General features: G+C 44.1%; 1 protein-coding gene across 2 annotated transcripts; it reads left to right on the top strand.

Moving 5' to 3' along the window:
- Positions 1 to 128: 128 nt before the first annotated feature.
- Positions 129 to 19,594, top strand: LOC115106449 (E3 ubiquitin-protein ligase E3D). Of its 2 annotated transcripts, XM_029629222.2 has the most exons (10): positions 129 to 210; positions 5,672 to 5,877; positions 6,833 to 6,923; positions 7,315 to 7,549; positions 8,376 to 8,448; positions 8,827 to 8,905; positions 9,149 to 9,257; positions 9,400 to 9,587; positions 11,096 to 11,234; positions 19,206 to 19,594. In XM_029629222.2, the coding sequence occupies exons 1-10, from the start codon at positions 134 to 136 to the stop codon at positions 19,224 to 19,226; spliced, it is 1,218 nt and encodes a 405-aa protein (XP_029485082.1). In that variant the 5' UTR covers positions 129 to 133; the 3' UTR covers positions 19,227 to 19,594. The 2 variants fall into 2 exon arrangements, with proteins under 2 accessions (XP_029485082.1, XP_029485089.2); XM_029629229.2 differs by lacking the exons at positions 129 to 210; positions 19,206 to 19,594 and adding an exon at positions 1,267 to 1,426 and having other exon boundaries at positions 9,400 to 9,631; positions 11,096 to 11,185.
- The last annotated feature ends 2,956 nt before the right edge of the window (positions 19,595 to 22,550 follow it).

Below are 22,550 nucleotides of genomic sequence, written 5' to 3'. Positions count from 1 at the left end.
CAGATGTACGAAGCCATTTCGCTTTGGACTCCGTTACCTCTATTAGAGCGAAAAGTCAACTGCACGTGTCTTCGTTGTTAAACCAGGTTAGCCAGCTAGCCATTGCGAGCAATAGAAGATAACGACACACACCATGGGCGAAAATGCCAAAGGAGCTGGAGTGTTTCTCGAACTAAGGAAGCGGCTGCAAAGTGGTCTTCTTGTTCTCTGGTAATTATTTGCGAAATAGTTAGCTACCACTAGCTAGGTATCTAGTCTTAGCTAATGTCGGCTGGTTGCGCTAGCAGGACATGATTGAGGACGCGTTCCTGCCTTGAACAAACTGCGCAGAACAGACGCATATAAATGTATTTAACATCTCAAGGACCACACACATCGTAGCCTACATTTGTACAACATCAACTCCGAGCCCTACATCAGGGACTTCATCAGGACCTGGATGATTGTGGGTCAACCACGAATCGTTTGCGCTGCTGCAATGATGTAAAACAATTGTACTACTGTTCGTCAACTGAATGCACCACTCCGTTCATAGAACGGTGGTTACGTATAACACCCGAAGTCATCCAACCGTTATAGTCAGGGGTGTAGTGTTGCTGGTGCGTAGCGACGCTCCGCCACTTCTCGTGACGGTGATATGTCTCGCAAGATCACTTTGATGATTTAATTAGTATTCTACATGACAACCCGAATATAATGGCATAGATAATGTCCGGTTACTGTTATACCAAAAACACCTATTTTTTTTTTAAATGTCAGTTTTAAGATAATCGTGCTGAAGTTGTTGCATTTTTGTTTTGTTCTGTTGGAACTCCATCTGCTAGAAAATTCGATTAAATAGTAGTTAGGCCGGTTAGCCATCCCTAGAAGGTCTAAATGAATATTCCCATGGAACGGATTGTGATTAAGTGGTTGGCATGCATGCAGCATGGGTGTTTAATATGTAAAACGTGAAGGATTGTCATTCACGAACGAATCGCGATGACGGCCTAATTTATAGTAATTGGTGTTTTAGGATTTAAAAAATAGAGCGTTCTCCTTGAGCCACGTACATACTGTGATTGCCTACGCGGTATAATCGTGTAATTTGGATGATGCATTGTATGTATATTCTAAAATGATTTTATACAATAGGCTTCATATCGGTGCCAACTTTCATTCAGGAGTGACGAATACAAAATTGCGCTCCGTTAGGCAACCTAAAATATTGCGCTACACCACTGTTTTTAATAAATGCAAAGCAATTGCCGTATGTGGTCAACTGATAATACCAGCACCGTTTTGATTGAGACAGCGGCATTGCCTGTCTTGGGTTACGCATGGGAGTTCATCTTGATAAATCAGTCAATGTCCGATTTTTGTTTTCAGTGAATCTCCGTTTGGATATTTGGTTACAATTAGGCTGGGAAATATTAGCCAAATTGAGGTGAGTGATGATCATCTTTAGTCTAGCAAATGAAAGCAACTCAGATATTCTCTACACACACAACATACATTAGGCCTACAGCCTACCTGTTGAGCTTCGCTGATGTTTATTCATCTATTGGGCCAACATGTTCTCATGGATGTAATGCTATATTTTGACACCAGGTGGGGTTGTGGAGTAGGAAATTAACATTTCATCAACATTTTTTTAAATCAAAATAAATGGGCCATTCAAGCTGTGGCAGTGAGTCAGACTTAACATGGAATTGAGTCCATAAAACATTGACGTAAGTCATAATGTTTTGTTTTAATAGGGCTCTGCTGCTTTTCAACTATACCAAAAGCAGCATTAGGGCCCTATTCAGACTTGAGATAAGTTGACATAAATTGGATTTTTTTGTAAATGTTGGCTTAAATCCATATTTTATGAATTTAATGAATCTTTCCATCTCTGAAAATAAGTGTACACTCTTCTCACTTAATGGCTCCCAAGTGGAACATTGGTCTAAGGCACTGCATCTCAGTGCTTGAGGCGTCACGACAGACACGCTGGTTTGAATCCAGGCTGTATCACAACCGGCCGTGATTGGGAGTCCCATAGGGCGGCACACAGTTGGCCTAATCGTGCTTTGAAGGTGTTCGCATTTTCATTTGTTCTTAACTGTCCCTGGCTAGTTAAATAAATAAAAAAGAACAGAATCAACCGCCTTTGCATAGGTAATTAAGACAGTTTATTTGTGAGAAAGTGTTAAAGTTAGCCATTGTTATGTAAATGCAGTCTGAAAAGTTCCAGTGGCCTGGCTTTTCCCCCAAGTGAGAGCAGGTCTAGTCATGGCCTAGTGAGACACGGGTGCTGTCCCGTGTAGCAGGAAATAGAAAAGTCTAAGCCTTTTGGGTTAAACACTTGGGTAAACTCAGTGCCAGCTAGCCTACTTCAGCAGTACTGTATCATTTTAATCATTTTAGTCAATAAGATTCTTGCTACGTTTAAAACACTCGTGACGTGTAGTCCACTTGTTTCCAATCTCCTTTGCATTAGAGCCTCTTTGTAGCCTGTCAACTATGTGTCTGTCTATCCCTGTTCTCTCCTCTCTGCACAGACCATACAAACGGTATAATCGTGTAATCTGGTGGTCCCAGGATGCATTGTGGAGTTCCAGGTCTCCGGTATTCTGGAACTGCCGATTTTATACAACAAGGCAGAGTTCATCTCCGTGCCTCCCTTTCATTCAGGCACTGACGAAACATTCACCACAGACAACACTGCTACTCCTACTGCTCTCTTCGTTGCCCACGTGTTCACACCCCGAAAGCTTCTGGTCAGCGGGGTGTGGCACCGGGATCCTCATCTGTGGTCATTCTCTCTTTCTCCCTTACCCATCTGTCTATCGCTCCTTTGAATTCCATGCTGTCACAGTTACCAGCCCTTTCAAGCTTAACATCCTTATCATTTATCGCCCTCCAGGTTCCTCGGAGAGTTCAACAATGAGCTTGATGCCTTGATAAGCTCCTTTCCTGAGGACACCTCTTTTGATTTAACCTCTCCACGCGTCATTGCTCTGTCCTTCTTTCCACTCCTCTCCTGGAGTTCATCTCACCTTCCCCCTATAAATCAGGAAATACGTCCCTCATTTTACTAGATGCTTTCTTCCAGTGAATCTCCAAGTCTGGATATTTGGTTACTTTTAGGCTGGGAAACACTTCCCAGCCAAATTGATGGTGAGTGATGATCCAACCTTAGCTAGCAAATGAAAGCAACTCTCCCCGCTACTCTCTCCTCTTCCATCCTATCCTATCTCTTCCCTCTGCTCAAACCTTCTCCAACCTATCTCCTGATTCTGCCTCCTGCATCCTTTGACTCTCTACCAGGTGGGGTTGTGGAGTAGCTCAAATTAACATTTCATCAACATTTGACATCCTTTCACTCCCTCCTCTCTACATTTTCCTCTTCTCTCTGCTTAAATCAAAATAAATGGGCCATTCAAGCTCTGGGAAGCTCAACCTTAACATCCCTCCTGAATCCATCCTCCCCTCCCCCCCTCCTCCCTCTCTGCAGATGACTTCACATTTTTGAAAAGAAGGTCGACGTATCCTCGCTTGCTAAGTCATAATGTTCTGCTTTACACTGCCCTACCCTGTGCTCTGACCTTTTCAACTATACCAATGAAATCTCGCAGCATTTAGGGCCCTATTCCCCTCCTCTCTTCTCCAGACCATTGAGACCTAAGTTGACATAACTCATTGACCGCTTTTTTAAAAGAGTTGGCTTAAAAACCATATTTTATGAATTTAAGACCATCTTTCCATCTCTGAAAATAAGTGTACACTCTTCCACTTAAGTGGCTCCTCAGAATGACCTGGAAATCATTGGTTTAAGGCACTGTCATCTCAGTGCTTGAACTGCTAAAGAACACGCTGGTTTGAATCTCATCCTTCTAGACCAATCGGCTTGCCTTCGATACTGGAACCATCAGATCCTCCTCTCCACCCTCTCCGATTGGGCATCTCCGGGCGGCACACGTTGGCGTCTACCTGACAGGTCGTCCGGGGCGTGGCGGAATGTAGGTCTCATTGTCCCCATTTGCTCTGTTAACTGTCCCTGGCTAGTTAAAGTCAATAAAAAGAACAGAATCAATGGTCTCGCCTTTGCATGCAGGTAATTAAGACAGTTTTCCCCTTCTGATTTGTGCATGTCTGGCAGACATATCCGTGTGGATGTCACCACCTCAAGTTAAAGACGGAGCTGCTCTTCCTCCCGTGATCTCGCCATCACGGTTGACAACTCCATTGCCTCCTCCCAGAGCGCTAAGAACCTTGGCGTGATCCTGGACAACACCCTGTTATGTAAATGGTCAATCCAGTCTGAAAAGTTCTGGGCATTAAACCCCTACAACTCATCCAGTGGCCTGGCCTGTTTTCCCCCTGGCTTCCAGTTGAGTGACCATGGTGCTTGCCTCAGTGAGGGGAACAGGTCCAGTCAGGCCCTGGCCTCCAGTGAGACACGGGTGCTGTCCCAAACTGTAGCAGGAAATAGAAAAGTCCAAACACCTTTGGGTTAAACCACCCTTCCGGAGACACCTGAATCCCTAGGATAGGATAAAAAGATTTAGATGCACTAACTGGAGGTCATAAGGTGAATGCCTGAATGAAAATGCACTTAAATAAATGTAAATGTAATGTAAATGTAAATCCTGAATGAAAATGCACCATAAATAGAATCGTGTCCAGGTGCTGGATCCTTTGGGAGCCTCTACATTTGATACTCATAAACATTGGTGTGGGATTCTGTAGGTTAGGCCTATAGCCTAGTCTGTGCTTTGCTGCATTGCCTAATTGTTCTATAGTTGGATAATATCTTGTTAAAAAGAGCAGGTTTACTGTTTAGAGACTCCTTGTTTTACCAGTCGCTTGTGTATTGTCTGGTGTGACAGGCTGCTACTGTGGTTCCTGGCTATAGTTCCTTCCAGTTGTTTGCTGTTGCTTCCTCCACTCGTTTGGAAGTGAGAGAATTCAATGCAGCCAACCAAGTTGTGATTTTAAAGCGGCCTTCGCTGGGTAATGTTTCTCTTCCTGGGGGACAGCACTTGTGTCAAGCATGGACAGAGACGCATTGCATGGCTAGTGAAAATAATTGCATCGAACCCAGAGATTGAGCAGAGGGCAACGTATCTTCCGTGCATCAGTGCATCAGGGCTGTCACTGCAAGAGAAAAAAAAATCTGGATTAGCCAAACATTGTACATCACTTTACCCTACACACCATTCTTTTTTTCTTCCTTTGTCTCACACATACACACACAATATATATATTGCTTTATTTCTCTCTCTCTATCTCTTCAGTTGGCCTACGGCTGTTTTCCTTTGCCCTTCTTCCATCAGAGCAGTGAGTGCATCCTCTCTCTCTGCAAACGTTCCTCTAACTCATTAGACTTCTACTTTCAGCTGAGACAGCAACAGGCAGGAGGTAGAGGGGGATAAGGACAAGTTGGAAGGTTATGATAAATGGCTTTAGTACTGTCACACACACACACACACACACACACTGGTCTACCATTCACTTGTTTGTCATCCACTTGTCAAGGAACGCAGTCCCATTTGTGTCTCAGCCATTGCGTAGAGGCCTGCTATTACGCTGAATCATTAATCCAATTGTATATGTTTTGTTACCAGGTTTACCTGTCCATATCAAAATATGACATGTTGCTGAACACCATGTCTGCCTGTCTGTCTGTCCGTCCCTCCCTCAGGAGAGATGTGGCGAAGAGCTATGCAGAGGTGAGGGTTACAGGAGGAGATTCGTCCCTCCACATCCGGACTCCTCGGGGCCTGCTAATCGTGGAGCTGCCAGCAGGGGTCAGCCTCGTGGAGGGCTCCTGCAGGGAGGCACCTGAAAGAGGAGATGAGATACACTTCAGAATGCGCCTCAATGTGGACCAGCACACAGATGACACAGGTAATGGGGAGGCTAGCTGTATGGACACACACACACACACAACAAACAGAGACAGAATTACTCCCATGTAAATGTTTGTTTCTCACATATCATAGCCTAATTACCATCTCCACTTCAGGTAAGACAGAACAGTATCAGTAGATCATTTCTTATTTATGGCTGATTATATAATATATTCTCATCTGGCTTGAGTCAGTTACTCCGTGGCTGTGAAGCCTTCCCTCGAACTGAGACAGTGGAGGAATCCTCCTGTGTATCCCCTGTAGCCTGATCAGCCCACACAGTACTGATCTATAAAGGACTGAGTCATGAGCTCAGTAATTTGCCCGTCATGTCTGGTGCCTAAAACTACACCCACTGATGGATATACAGACACTGAATCTTTGACCTGAATCAGCTGTAACCTGATTTTTCGTGGAGTAATACTCTACCATCTTCCCTGAGAAAGAACTGAGTGCATGTTTTGGTGCTACTGTGCAGGGAATGGAAAGCAAAACTAGAGTTTCTTATTGGTTCAGGTAGTCAGTCTGTTTTCTTCCGTTTGGTGTCAAATGAATACACCCCAGGTTTACTTTGTCTCACTCCATCAGGTCTTGCTTATATTAACTGTAGAGTCACTGCACTGACCTGGGACCTGGGAACCGGTCTCTCTCCCAGAGAGAACAGGGCCCGTATCCACAAAGATATCTGATCTACGGGGGGAAATTGGATAAACACTGGGGTGGTGGCGGACTGGCAGAGGGGAAAGCAGCTTGGAAGAAAGGTGGCAATGAGTCTGTTTTTGAGCACTCCTCTGAAAATCTTTGTGGATATGGGCCCAGACCCCTAATACCCCAGGCCTTCATCTCTCTGTCCGCGTTCACTCTGCTTATCGACTTTTACTCCGTCTCGAGGTGAAGCTCTTTTCCGCCGATAAGAGTTGTTTATGTGCTCTGTGGCTACTCTCTCCTAACAGGGGCCCTGGGGAGTGTGATGGAGAGGCTGCAGGTCCGTGAGAGTTATTCCTTCCACTGCCAGTCCTGTGGGACCAGGGTGCTGGAGGAGAGGTGAGACGACCACAGGGAGGAAGTTGGTTTGTTGGTTCATTTACGTCCTCCGTTCAGACACAGGAAGTGGTGCCGCTCACAGTAGTGGAGAAGATGGGTTCAGTGAGGGAGATGGATGGCTGTTTGAGCTAAAGGACGATGCTGTGCTCTGTCTCATCTCCCAATGTCATGTTGACATTGGATAGGTGGATACACGCACACCCACACACACCTGCCAAAACGTAGAAATGGAAAATGGGTAAAATTGGAATATTGCCCAGCTTTCCCTGTTAATGCAAATATCTTTTTGATTGATTCGTGCAAATAGGTTTTTGATTGAAGTTATCAATTCATTTCATCAGTACAAATAGTCTCCATTGTATAGCAATGTAATGTCATTGATTTTTCTCAGGGTGTTCAAGCGAGTGCTCCCTCTCCCCAACTGCAACTGGAGCTCCCTGGTGGATGACTGGTGCTGCCATCCGGACCCCTTTGCCAACCTGAAGCTGCTGCCCCGAGCGGAGGACTGTTTACTGGGCGACACTCACCTCCTTGTGCCCCTGGATAGAGGCTGTGAGGAGACTCTCACCCAGGAGCTCAGCCCCATCACCAACAAAATGGCTGAGGGTCAAAATCAGGACACACCGGTGAGAGGAGGCAAGGGAGGAAGGAACGTCCGTGGCAGAAGATCAATGCCGTTTTAGCCTTGATCATCACGTTGATGTTTGTTAGATACATAATTTAAGATTTTGGCATTTCACTTCGCTCTCACTCCCTCCCCAATGTGCTGTATACTTACCGAAAAGTAAAGCTAAAACATTGGTCATTTTCAAAAGTTTCCCTCATGTTTGTCGGGAAGTGTACTGTAGTTACATCAGCAGTGTGTGCTTCAGGCTCCTTGTTAGTCTCACACTATCTGTATACCCCCATCCCACTGGGCCTGAGACTGGCAGGATGAGATGGACACACTCTACTTCACAAGCAGCAGCAGCTAGCAGCACTCCCTTTTTAGAGAGGAAACTTGAGGAGGCGGGCAGACAGGCAGCACATCAACACACATCGTGAGCCACTTTAACCCGAGCCTACAGCCAGGCCTGGTGTTTGAAGCCAAGCTTCTTTTTTTCTCTCTGCCTCTCGCTCTCTCTCTCTCTCTGCCTCTCTCTCTCTTTCTCTGCCTCTCTCTCTCACTCTGCCTCTCTCTCTCGCTCCATCACTATCTGGAGTGGGATTGATTTCGCTCTCCATCTATTAGTCACTATCTGTGGCTCAGCCTGGGCCTTTTAGTGTGGCTGTGGTTGAGTGGATGGGAAGTGGAAAGAGGGATGAGGAGAAGATTTATGCCTGCCCATTGCTCTCTCCTCTTTTTAGGTTGTTTGATTGTGGTTATCGATTTCCGTTTTGGAGGAACTTAAATTAGAACTGTGTGTTCTTGTCTTTTAGCTTTATTTTGTATTTTTCTGTTCTTTTTTGTAGAAACCCAACCGCAGGCGTACGCTTGTCTCCTGTAAGAGCTGCACAGCCGGCCTGGGAGAGGCTGTGGCACCAGGTACACAACCGTCTTTATAGAATAGATACTGTATACTGTATATTGTTTTTAAAAAATCAACAGGAATTTATTGATTTGCTGTCATAATACCCAACGCCATACACACACATACACACACTGGTTGGGAGCAGCACAGCGTCTACCTTAGAGTGGCACTACCAGAGCAATTTTAGGGCTTAACTTCCTTGCTCAAGGGCACAAAGGCAGTGAATGGCATGGGACCAGCAGCCCTTCATTTGCCAGTTCAATTCCCACTTGTATCATTTACCCTGGGACTTGAACCATAAGAAAGTTGCATTGCATTAGAAAAGATGCCCAGGTCAGGTTCTGTCTGCATGAGGGTTGGCTCCATAGTAACCGTTTCTGTAAACGTTGCAGGGACCTTGAAACTCTACATCACAGAGGTGACGGTGAGACCCAGTGTGGGAGACAGCCAGTTTGATACCTCTCCAGACAGGTAACTATGGTGCTGCTTCTCAGACTGGTGCATGTTGCTGTAACATCTGTGGATACTCATCCTCATCATTCGGATACTCAGCTCCTCAAAGTGCAAATCGATGTAAATCTATAGTTTTTCACTATGCAGATGCAATATATGACCTTTTGTTGCTACAATGCCAGTGAGCGATGTAGAATATTATTTTAGACATAGCTAGGTAGAATTCTTATTGAGGGTTAACCATGCCCTACTCTTCCACAGGTCACTGTTCCTAGAACAGACCATAGCTGCCAGACTGGTGGAGCTGTCCTCCTCACAGAGCGTGTTTCGTTTCTCTATCCAGGCCTCAGATGGAAAAGCCTTCATATTGGTAAGAGGTGTGTGTGTGTGTGTGTGTGTGTGTGTGAGCGAGCTTGAAATATGTGAGACAGAGACGGTGTGTGCATTGGTGAAATGTGTGTGGCTTTAACAGAGCGGGTGTGAAGTGTTAAATAACTTCTTCTGATCCTCAGCTCTGGCTCCTGAACAGCGACTCCCTCATTGCCTCGTTCTCTGCCACTCCGTCATCGACTGTCAGAGGTGATGCTGTCACCTCTCCCGGCCACCGCCAGTGTTCTGAGCATCAATCACCCACTGAGGCTGGCAGCGCCGTCAAAGTTCTCTATCTCCCCTGTTCTCCCTCTGCCAGCACACACCAGGAGTAAGACAGCCTACATACCCATCTCCTGCTGCATTTCTGATAGAGTATGATTTATTTTTTTTGAGTTGGGGGGGGGGGGGTCTTTCAGTGCAGTTTGTTCAGGATATTTGACTATAACGGGTATTTCGACTATTGGTATTATTTTTATTATAAAATTGTGTTTTGCAACTGAGAACAGAAATGAGTCACGGATAGATGTGGTGGGTGCTCCATGTTCCTCCGTGCTGAGTTCCCCGCAGGAGGATTCTTCTCTTCTGTTATGATTTCCTTCTTCCTCTCCCGCTTCACCTTTGTCTTGTTTTGCTTCGTATAACGTGACAGCCCCTCCAGCAGACTGGCAGCAGAGCTGTAATTAACAAACTGTAGATGAAAGGAGAGGACTCCTCTCCGCACGGCACTCCAGTACAGCGTAGCTCAGCACATCACCGCTGTTGACTGCGTGTAGGATGGGAAATTGCCTGCTGTTTTAAGTGTGACACTAGCTCAGGGGTTGGAGAGCCCTGACCTACACTAGCTTAAACCGGATCACTCCTCCAACATTTTGGAAGAAAACAACGTGGCGGTTGGCTGACACAGCTTGTATGAAGGTGGGGAAGTGTTAGAGAAACATCTGTTTCCTCTAGGCCCTACATACTGTTACATACGTGACATTCATCCCTGACCATGTTTTAATTCAGTCAGCCGTGTAAGTCACTGAGCACCGTCTGTCTTGGTTGAACGCACTGGAGGTGACGTTGGAGATGCACGCCAGTAACGTGTCTCTAATTGGTGGGAGAATCAGTGAGCCTCTGCTTAATTGAATTGTGACTGTCACCGAGGGCGATGACTTGATTAGTGTGGAGTTGACGGCTGCAGAACTAATCAAATTTACTACCAGCGGTGTTTTCATTAGTACAAACCGTAGCAAAACATTTTGCTACGAATACGAGGGTTTCTCATTGGACAAGTTCAGGTTAGTCCCTCCCTGTTTCGGCCCATTTGTTTCCTTTTGGACAATGGTTCCTAAACACTACACCCTTGGGTGACCGTTGAGGTTTTATAACCAGTGCTGTATGTGTTAGGATTTGCTTTACTGTAAAAGCAGTAGCATTCACTGTATACTAAGTGAGTGTTACTTTCTATACTAAGGACTTATCAGCATTTTAACTCAGAGTGTCTGTCGCAGAGCCACTGCACAGATGGCCAAATGTAATGAAAAAACCTAGATCGCTTCCACGACCTGTGACAGGGAATCAATCTCTCCCTCAATTTCTCATTCCTCCATCCCTTTCAAACTCTGTTCAACATTACCCAGTGATAGATTATAATGATTTGATTAGCATCGTAATGCTTCAAACTGGGATTTATGTCCCCTTGCCTAGAAGATGTGAACCTCGGGGAGATATTTGACTTTTTATGTATTATTCTGACTGATGCAGTGTTGTACATTTTCTCTCTTTCTTCGTGTCTTTCTCTCGGTCTCATTATTTTTCTTTCTCTCGCTATCCCTTATCTCTGTGTGTGTCCAGCGTTGTAGACACCTGGGAGAAGGACATCGGTGTCCACCCCCTAGAACTGCCCCTGACCACGTGCCAGGAGCTGTTGTCGGTGCTGACAGCCAGTACTTCCTGTCTCCCTCCGTCGCTGCATTCCATGAACTCCTACCAGGTAACAGGGCCTCTGGGTAATGTAGGCAGAGCTTCTCCCTTGGCAGGATGAACATGACACTGTTTGATTCCATATGTCTGATATCCATTATTTACAGCCTCTACCCTAGTAACTATCGTTGCGACCATTTAAAAAAAAAAAAAAAAAAATGTAAAGCACATTTTCGAAAAGAGGTTCAGAGGGATTTTGTGACAAACTGTTCTTAGAAGATGCCGGAGCACCACCAATACTGCTGGGCAGTCTGTTTTAGTGCCCACAACAACAATCTCCTCTACAGTACAAAAAAGGGAGAGTTTTCTTGCACCAAGGCAAGACTAGGAGTTGTAAATTTGGCTGACTTCACCAGGGACTCTCCAGAGACATTCCAGACAGTTGCACAGTAATTACCACCATTGTCTCATCCCTGCCTCTTTACCTGTCACAGCAGCACTCACCTGCGAGCACGACGTCAGGTTTGAGAAGTTGGAAGTAGCCTAACATTTTTGAAAAATAAAGTAAACAAACAGTTGAGCTCCTGCATATTCAACGTGGCTGAAAATAAGGCCACTGGCTCCTGTCTCATTATATAGTTATCATGACTCTGGGCCCTTTGATTAAAATGCTTACCAGTTACTGTTTTCACTTCCCACCACTACTATGTTACCAAACCTCTACGAGACTGCTTATTATATTTCAGCACTCCCTCTCTTTCTCTCCCACGCTCTGCAATCTCATATTTTGTGTTCCTTCCCTTTTTCACAAAATTCTGTTACTTGCCCTCTGGGTCTGTACAAGGGAGGAGGAACTCATTTTGACTCTGGCAGACGCTATCAATTCCACTTAGATGGAGGGGATTGGAGAGAACTTCTTTCCTTACTTTTTCCATTTATCTTCAGTTTGTCGTATTTCAGTCTGATAGGCTTGTAGGGTGTTAAGAGTGAGTCATTCGGTACATTCCAGGTGTTGCAATAAGTCTTTTTAGTAAAAAAAAATATATATTTTCCAGAGAAACCATCAGTTGTCTACAGTTGCGATGCCATACTCCCCCCCCCCCCCCCCCATGTTACCATATTCCCAAGTCCCGTTCATCACTCAGCTGGAAAGTCTGGAAATCGAGGATATCAATGTCTTGTCCTGACCGTGAGTGATTATGCTACTGCTGAAAAGGGACTTGTTTTAGGACGGGGGTACTTTACACTGACTGCATGTCACTAAAATGGGGAAGAGACGAGAGGGACTAAGGGGAGTGATGAAGAGCGTCTGATTTAGCCACTTAAATACCTCCACTAGAGAGATGGATTCACTGCTCTGCTGTAGACCTAGGAGTACCAGAGAGTAATGCGATCACGTAGTCAGATAGAGTTACAGCGGATGAGGGCTGAAAACTCCCAAATTGATAATGTAGCCCTAATAGTGTGTGTGTGTGGGCATGTGAAATGGTGAGTGGGCCTTCCAGTGCCAGTCTATTGTGTTAGCCCTCTTAACCAGATCTTGCCTCTCATTACTGGAGGAGGAGGAATGGTGTGTTGTCTGGGATGTTGTGTTCCACCTCCGAGCTGTGCTGCGGTGTAATGGGGTGTAAAGTACTTCCAGTGCAGTGTGCCACCCCTGCCACAGACCCCCCCCCCCCCCCCCCCGCTTGCCAGCTCATTAATCTCCCACACAGAGAGGCACACTGGAAGATAAAAACTGGACAGAAAAAGGCAAGGGGCAACATGCTGGAAAAATGAGATCTATATCAAGTCTCACCCTGACGATGTCTTGCACACTCCTGTGTCGTATTGTTGAAACGATTTACCTCCCTCAGGTACACGCGCCTGAGGGAGGTAAGGGAATGCATGAAAAATGGGATTTGTCGGAAGAAGAATTCTCTGCTAACCAGCACTGTATTGTATTAGACTGAATGGCTTGTGACACTCAGTCAGTGTGGCTGGTCCCCATAATTTAGATTACTCGGTCAGTTGCTGTGGCACTCCTCAATCAGAATCCCTCAGTCAGTAGTTTAGACCACACTTTCAGAAATGCCTTATTCCCTACAGAACACAGTTTCAGTGTAGGTAAACTGCTTTCACTTCAGCAGCACCATTCACACATGTCATTTGTCCCCCCCCCCCCCCCCCCCCAGTATATTTCTCGTCAAGTGGAGTAAATAATATTCCCTCTGTCACCTCGCCAAGATGTTGAGTGTTGTGATAACAGAACGCCTGTACGAGAGCACCGAAGCTGAGCATTTAGCTTCTGAGGCTGCTCTTCTCTAGTCGTATCAGCCCTTTTAATGCTGACAGATAAACACCCCGCTGTGAATACTACTACCTCTGACAGAAAAAGAGCCATAGTACAGTGATGGAAAGGAAATCAACTGTACTGGCAAATGCAATCTCCTGGTACGGGAAGAAGTGTTTCTCTCATGTATCTAAAAGAAAATAATAATCATATCCCTAGGAGAGTAGATGTTTTTCAACGAGGCGGGCTGAAATTGTATTTCCATTATTAGAATTTGTAACTGCAGTGAGCTCACGACGAAGCTGTGATGAGAAACCGTTTCACCCCTGGGTAGTACATCAGCACATCACAACTATTCTTGGAATGTATAGCAGGACCTTGTGTCAATAATAATTCATTTAATTGAAAGTGTTTGTCTCACACCCAAGGTGGCATTTTCTTTGAAATAATAAAAACAATCCAAAGAAACAGAACGTGGACAAGAAACAAAGCTATATACAGGTATCATCAGGTCCGGAGGACATGAGAACGGAATTAGCAGAGGTCTGTGAAAAGCTTTTGTGAACAGCACTGTCTTGAGCAGTGTTTTCAAGGAGGACCGAGACACTGCACTAATAATGTCTGGAAGAGACTACCATAATAGTGTGAGCCCTGTCACCTATAGTTTTTTAGTCTGCTGAAGGAAGACGGACCTGGAGGGAGTGAAGGGGGCGTGTGAGGCAGGAGGATAGAACAGGTCAGACAGGTACTTGTGTCCAGAGTTTAGGATAGGTTGGTAGGTGTGAAACAGGATTTTGTAGTTGATGCGTGACCATATGTGGAGCCAGTGGAAGTTGAATAGCGCTGGATTGATGAAACCCCACCTCTTTAAGGAATACCTAGGATAGGATAAAGTAATCCCTCTCACCCCCCCTCCCCCTGAAAAGATTTAGATGCACTACTGTTCCACTGGAGGTCATAAGGTGAATGCACCAATTTGTAAGTCGCTCTGGATAAGAGCGTCTGCTAAATGACTTAAATGTAAATGTAAATGTATGTGCTCACGGGGGAGGTGTGGGTGAGGACACGCACCTTAGACTTTGGCCACACTCTTGATGTGGGCTTCAAACGAGAGCGGACTTAAAAAATCACGCCCAGGTTGTGAACCTCACTGGAGGGGAGGACCTTGACACCATCAATATTAAGGCTGTAGCTGCTGATTTAGTCAATGATGATGCGAGTGCCAATCAAGACGACCTCTGTCTAAAAAGACATCTTCAGTATCGGTGTCCCTTCCACGGGAAGGTTGAGCTAATGTAGGCTAATGCGATTAGCATGAGGTTGTAAGTGACAAGAAAATTTCCCAGGACATAGACATATCTGATATTGGCAAAAAGCTTAAATTCTTGTTAATCTAACTGCACTGTCCAATTTACAGTAGTTATTACAGTGAAATAATACCATTATATTGTTTGAGAAGAGTACACAATTTTGAACATAAAGTTTATTAATAAACAAATTAGACACATTTGGGCAGTCTTGATACAAAATTACACAGAAATACAATGGTTCATTGGATCAGTCTAAAACTTAAGACCTATACGCTGATGCCATCTAGTGGCCAATATCTAAATTGAACCTGGGCTGGAATAATACATTATGGCCTTTCTCTTGCATTTCAAAGATTGTTAAAAAAATACGAAAGAACGGTTGTTGTTTTTTCTTTGTATTATCTTTTACCAGATCTATTGTGTTATATTCTACTACATTCCTTTCACATTTCCATAAATGTCAGTGTTTCCTTTCTCCTTGCTTCAGGGCCTGAGCTACAGGCAGTTAGATTTGGGTAAGTGAACATTTTAAAAAGGGGCTAATCCTTAAGAGGTTCTGCAGGAAACTAAACTGCATTGTCGGTGTTTGTGGAGACATACAGCTGAGTGTTGTCAGCATAGAAGTGAAAGCCCAGTCCGTGTTTCCTCAAGATGTTTCTCAGTGGCAGCATGTAGATGCAAAACAATAGTGGCCCCAGAACTAAGCCTTGAGGGGGACACCTTGTTGCACCACAACTGTCTCACCTACTAGGACCGATGGCTACAAACTGGTAGCGAGCAGTGAGAGAGAGACTGTTCAGGTCCTGACAGGCCCAGGTGCTTCTCCATGCAGTCCAGCAGGATGGTGTGGCTGACCGTGTCGAGTATGAGGATGATGGCAGGCTCAGAGTTAGCATTCATGAGGAGGTCATTGGTGTCCCTTACCGGGCCAGTCTTGGTGCTGTGTCTAGCTCTGAAACCCAACTGGAAGGGCTCAAGTAGGTTGTGAGTGGCCGGGTGGTTTTGGAGTTGGTCAGAAACGGCATATTTGAGGAAGGAGCTTACTCAGGAATGGCAGGTTGGAAATAGGCCTGTATTTCTGGAGGTTGTTTGGGTCATATTCAGCCCTTTTAAGTACTGCTGTGACTGCGAACAATTTTGAGCTAAGGAGGGACACATCCAGGGATGAGGGACTTGTTGATCATTTCTGTGAAGAAAGGCTCTAGAGCAGGTAAGCAGGTGTTTACAAGGGAGGTGGGGATAGGGTCAAGTGAGCAAGTGGTGGGCCTCATTGTTCTAGCCAGCTTACATCAGCTGCAGTGACTGTGGTGAAGGTGGAAGACCTTGACTCGGAGCGTAGGACTGGGTAGATCAACTACAGGGGCTGGAGAGGACAGGATGGTGTTTTGAGGTTTTATGTTTTGCTTTGGAAGAAGCACAGGTATTTGTTGCACTGTTCTAGGGAGGCTGAGGTAACCGAATTGTTGTCAGGTTGGAGGAGCTTACTCACAGTAAAGAACAGCACCCGGGAGTTACCACTGCAAGGTCCTGAGCAGTTGGAAGAGGTAGATTGCCCAAGCTGCATTTATGGTCTGTTTGTGTTCTTGCTGATGTTGCTCAAACATCTGCGCATGTACTGTTAGCCCAGTTGTCTGATACTGTCGTTCTAGACGACGGCCCGTTGCTTTGAGAGAGTGTAGCTCCTCAGTGTACCAGGGAGAAGATTTGGATAAAGACACCAGGTGGGTTTTTAAAGGAGCAACTTCATCCAGTATGGAGGCCAAGGCAGTGTTTATATTGAGCCGCAGATAGTTTCACAAGAAAGTCAGGTGAGTTTAGGAGGCCGATAAATCAGCACAGCAAGTACTGATACATTGCCAGTGATTTTGAAAGCCATGCATTCAAAAGATGAGACAGCTGGTACTGGAGTAGACTTCACAGTGAATGTCTCGACCTCTTAGTGATGTCATTCATTAGTAAGCCTTTGTTGTTTATGGATACATTTAAAAGCCTCGGTTGAATTACTTTGGAAGTTGCCTGAGGGGGAACCTGCAGAACTGGCCTTTGTCCTTTATCATCCACATCCAGTGTGCATGATCTACTGTTCGCATTGCAAGTGCACACAAAATATTTAAGTCTGTTCATTAGTCTCCTACCGCCCATTCGATCTCGCCGTCTGTAGTTTTTCCAGAGGATCCCGTATTGCTCCCTGCACAGGGTTGTTTTAATATGTTCATAAACATCTGAGGAATCATTGGGTGTAGTGAGCGATAGTTGCTGCCATTTCTGTATCTTTTGGTTCAGCCTTTGGCGCAGTAGATAAGAAGAGATATAAGGATCTGAGCTGGTATTTGAATCCAAATTATTAGCCAGAAGTAGTCAAATATGTTAACTAATTTAAATGTTGTTGATTTAAAAAAGAAAAACTAGATGTGTTCAATACAAAAAACTAAGTTTGTTATTTTAGAATGCACATAAACACTTAATAATTAAGTTTGCAGGAGTAAACTACCAAGTCTGCCACTAGGGATGAAAACTAGTCAACTTTCAGTGGAATTTGCTGTTTTGAATCCGAAATAGGTGACCTACGTGATTTGTGTAGATCCAATGAGTTTTTTTTGGGGGGGTGGGTCACTACTGGCTGATCGAGTGATGCGCGTTTGGAGCAATACTGGCTTTATCTAAAGCTCAGCCAATCGTTCACATAACAGAATGCAGAGCAGCACGCGACTGAAGAAAGAAGAGACAACCAATTTAGTCGTTACAACATCAGTGCGTGCTCTGGAAAGGAAGGCAGCTTGTCAGTTACAGCAGCGCGTCCCCTGAACGATAACGAGTAACACCGTACCCAAACTGGCAGCTTGCAAATTGATTTTGTCCCCCACACCAAACGCAATCACGACACACAGGTTGAAATATCAAAACAAACTGAAGCAATTATATTCATTTGTGGAGAGATCTTAAAGCATTAAACATTTATGGCAATTTAGCTAGCTTGCTGTTGCTAGCACATTTGTCCTGGAATATAAACGTTCAGTTGTTATTTTACCTGAAATGCACAAGGTCCTCTACACCGACAATTAATCCACACATAAAACGGTCAATCGAATAATTTTTAGTCATCTCTCCTCCTTCCAGGACTTTTCCTCTTTGGACTTTTACATGGCGATTGGCATCTAACTTTCAGAGTTACCACGACGATGACCAAACTCAGTTCATCTTTCAATCACCCACGTGGGTATAACCAATGAGTAGATGGCACGTGGGTATCTGCTTCTATAAACCAATGAGATGGGAGAGGCAGGACTTGCACCGTGTTCAGCGTCACAAATAGAACTGACTTCTATTTTAGCGCTTGGCAACGCAGACGCTCGTTGGCGCACTCGAGCAGTGTGGGTGCAATAATTGAATAACATGCATGTTTAAATTCATTTTGCGACGCACGCAACACGGTCAGCATGTTAGGTGAGAAGCCTGGCCACAGAGACTGGGGTGAGAAGGTGATGAAGCATACTTCATGAGCTGTAACCGAAAAACAACTGGCATTTGGAAAGTTTGAGGTGAGGGAGAAAGTGTGGTGGAAGAAGTATTAGATTTAAGTATATAAGTCCAAAGAAGAAAAAGCCTGGAAGGAGGAGAGATGGCTATAAACGATTCGGGTTGACTGTTTTTATGTGTGGATTAATTGTCGGAGTAGAGGACCTTGTGCATTTAAAGTAAAATAACAACACAATGTTTATATCACAGGACAAATTAGCTAGCGACAGAAAGCTAGCTTAATTGGACAAATTAGCTAGCAACTGCAAGCATACTTGAAAGCGTTAACGTTAGAGGTTGAGGTTCACTCTCTTAAGTCAAAGGGAATTAATAGTAGCTTGTTTCTTGCTTCGTTTTTCCTTGTATTTTTCTTTGGGGGCTTAGCTATTTTGTAGCACGTTCACCTTTGGACTTAATCTGCCATCACAGACTAATTTGTTATCATTTGTGTTAATGAGTGTTGATGCGGTGTGCAGGCTGAGTCATGAGTTTCGGGGGGAGCCTTGAGTGAAGCCAATGCCCTCATCCATCATCCCAATATAGCGGTCTCACAGGAGATCCAGTCAGGCAGAGCTGTGACCCTCTTCCAGGCAAACAACCAGGACTAGGAGATGGCTTTAAGTTGTATGTGTGCGTGTATGTGCAAGACCTGCACTGTTATGTCAGGCATCTGACCGTGTAAGAGAGGACAGGATGTGCCACGAGCCGACAAAATATCCACATTTCATCTGAACACATTGTTTACCTAAATGTCACTGTTTTTTCGTTTGTTTTAACACAATCCATACAGTATACTCATCATAAGTCAGTTTCATTGTACGTAATTGTACGTCATTTTTGTCTGGCTGTATATCTGAATCTACATATACAGGTGAGAAAAGTAATACTGTATCTCTTATTGTTACACTAGGGATCTAAGCCGATCTGTCTGAATTGTTTACAGGTGGCGTACATGAGACTGTAATGTCAGAGGTCAAGAGCCATGGATCCACTCATCTTTCCTAGAGGGAGGATCAGCAGAAGAAACACTGGAACACTAGAGTACAGTTACTTATCTGTCTTAGGCTGTGTTCAAGACGCACGTAATGGAAAACCAAGTTCCATTGCCCAAGTTCAGCTGGTGCATACCTCCGAGTCGAGCGTTCTCCTCCTAAAAGAACGATCATTCCGTTATACGTTTTGAAAAGGTTTCTTCAATTTGGTCCTACTGAACATGACCCTGATAGCTGCTGTAATGCAGACCATGTAAAAAAAGACTTGTAACTAATCATTCCAATGGAATGACTGAGTTATGGATGACCTGCCCAGATTAAATAGTGAATCTGACTAACATGCCCGTGTTGAAGTTCATGTTTTTTAGCGGGGGGTCACTTTTACTGTAAATAAGAAAATAATATGTTTCGAAACACTTCGGCATGAATGTGGATGCTACCATGATTGTGGATAATCCTGTATGAATCGTGAATAATGATGAGTGACAAAGTTACAGATGCACAAATATCATACCCCCCAAAAAATGGCTTGGGGGTAGGTATGATATTTGTGTCTAACTTTCTCACTCATCATTGTTCACGATTCCTTCAGGATTACCCTTTTTTTTTTTTTTTTTTTTTACAATAAAAGTGACTCAAATGACACATTATTTACATTAATTTCTGTTGGGCACAAAATCATTTGAAACACAACCAAAACAAACAGCAAATGCATCCAAAAAATTGTAGTCACAAGCTTGATGTAGTCAATGCATGCTATGGATATGGGACCAAATACTTCACTTTTTACTACTTTAATACACAAAAGTACATTTGTCCCAATACTTTTGCTCCCCTAAAATGGGGGGACTATGTGCAACAACAAAAAACGGTTCACCCGATATGGATGAAAATACCCTCAAATTAAAGCTGACAGTCTGCACTTTAACCTCAGTCATTGTTTGATTTCAAATCTAAACTATTGAAGTATAGAGCCAAAAGAGGAAATAATGCTTCACTGTCCCAATAATTACGGAGGGCACTGTATGTAACCTCTGTGACAGGCGGTACCTTTTTGGACAGGCTTTTCATTTGACCTCTCAACCACTTTTCCTCACCACACTACCTACTGCTGTGTGAGAGGATAATCAGCTGACAGTGTCATTATAATAACCGCTATAATTACTTTAAAAATATATATATATTTTACCAGAGAGCTAGTAATTATGTGGTTGGTTATGAGATCGAACGCTACAGAGTTTTCTGAATGTCAGCTAGCAAAGCTTTAATTACAAATACTTCCCTAGATTCATGTGCACTAGAAAATCAGCCAGCTTTACAAGTACATGACAACATATGGTCGATGCAGAATGATTATACATTATGCAGAATATTCTTCTAACGCTCCATTAGACTCGAGGAAAGCCAGTGTGATTCCGTTTCATTTTGAGGATTTGAATGTTCTCTTACAGTGGCTCTATAAACAGGGCATAGCCAATAATAGGACACACATATTGTGCATCCCCATGGGCTATAAGGAGGTCATTGTTGGTAGCAACTGTAAACCGAATGGCAATGAAGTGGAACAGGGTCTGCACTACTAAGAATAAGGGAAGAGTTATATTCAGTATCACTTAATGTCTATAGTTAAGAAGCTGAAAGGTCATGATTTGAATAGCAGGAGCTGAGCTTCATGAAAAACTAAGTTACCCAAATGTACTGATTATTTTTTTTTGTCCTCTATTTTGAGGCTTTTCAGACCCATCTTGTCTCATGGTTTTGTTAACCAATATAAGGACACAACTATAGTGAATCCCAACACGGGTACAGTATAAGGTGGTCCTTGTTGGTAGCTGTAACAGGGTCTACCCTAGCTGATACAGAGTCAGACCAGCTTGTATCTGTCTATAGTAAGATCAGAGGTAGACGATAACAGTACTGTATAACGGGGGGGGCTTCTCAACACGGATCCAACAGAAATAACAAATGTATCAAGCACTAAGCTCGATTCCTGGATAATTTTTTTGCTGTCTCTGTTTTGGAGCTATTCAGGCCTACCCCTCTCCATTGTCTTGTGATTAAGACAAGCTATCTGCATAGGTTATATAGCAGACAATGAGAGACGATTCAGCATTGTCTCTGCCAACGTAAGGTGTCATGTTATTTTTACAAGCTCCCCAGAAGATGTAGATACCCCTGTTTGCCTCCCTGGATCTGCCATGTGCTGATGCGGCAACAATTACTTTTTTTTTAAATACAAAGGCACATTGTGCTCACTGAGGTGGCAAAGCAGAGAGTGAATTGGCTAATTAAATATATCCAGTGTTGAACAGTCAAGAGGGTCTCGGCTCTCTTTCCAGCCCTTGTCACACGAGAGACAATTATGTGAGCTCTAAATAAACCATCAGCGTGAACCGAAGCAGACTGAGTGGGAAGAGGTACTGGAAGAGTTGCCCTCGTTCTGAAGACACACACACACACACGACAGATACATTAACAGTGTTTATTGTAGGGAATCACTGCGTTTTGCAGCTTCTTTCATTCCCCTCATCTTTGATCAAAGAAAACGGTATCAAATGGGAAAAAGTGATCCTCCAAGGTGACGTCAGGCTGCCCCATGTTGTCATTGTACTGCTCATTAGGCTCCTCAGCTAGTTATGTCAAGAGAGATGCACAACTGAAAATCGTATCATTTTCAGGAATCATTTTCGTCCTATTTCGACCTATGATTTGGATATGGCTTGACAGGTTTTTTCATCTCAGAGGGATGCCTTTTAGAAAAGGTAGAAAAGGAAGAGATTGAGAGAACCCACCTTGAGAGAATAAAAGGTTATAACTAGCCTTTATTACTGTAACTCTCAAATGTGATTACGGTCTTACATTTGTATCTAATCTAAGGGGTAACACTGGCTGCGTGCGACTGTGTGTTTGTCAAACAGGGAGCTTGTATGTGATAGCAAGATTGAAAATGTGTTGCATGGGAGATTAGGCACACTACTTCTGGAGAACACACACCAATTTAAGAAAGGGGACCCATTCAAACTCATTCAGTTGTGGATGGCATTAACACCTTTCATAGACATTTCTCCCCTTCCTCACTGACTCTCTCGAGTTCTCAGTGCCCTCAAAACAGACACAGATTAAGTCCAATCCGGGACTAAGACACATTTTCATTGGAGACTGATTTTGTAATTTTTTAAAATCTGTGTCTTGGAAACCGTCCAGTGAGAATAAGACACGGATACCCCATTTTACTCTCCAACCCCTGCTAGTGTTTTCAGTTTTCTCCCAACTCCCATTGTAGATAGTCCATTATT

This window comes from Oncorhynchus nerka, linkage group LG3 (assembly GCF_034236695.1).
Source record: "Oncorhynchus nerka isolate Pitt River linkage group LG3, Oner_Uvic_2.0, whole genome shotgun sequence".
NCBI lineage: Eukaryota > Metazoa > Chordata > Actinopteri > Salmoniformes > Salmonidae > Oncorhynchus > Oncorhynchus nerka.
The sequence above is the reverse complement of the archived record's forward strand: the minus strand, read 5'-3'. Positions and strand labels throughout refer to the sequence as shown.

Bases quoted from the DNA above. Each gene is read 5' to 3' on its own strand.
- LOC115106449 (XM_029629222.2), top strand. From the start codon at position 134: ATGGGCGAAAATGCCAAAGGAGCTGGAGTGTTTCTCGAACTAAGGAAG. The intron at 6,924-7,314 runs GTGAGACGACCA...GATTTTTCTCAG, and splicing joins ACCAGGGTGCTGGAGGAGAG to GGTGTTCAAGCGAGTGCTCC. The intron at 11,235-19,205 runs GTAACAGGGCCT...AATTGTTTACAG, and splicing joins ATTCCATGAACTCCTACCAG to GTGGCGTACATGAGACTGTA.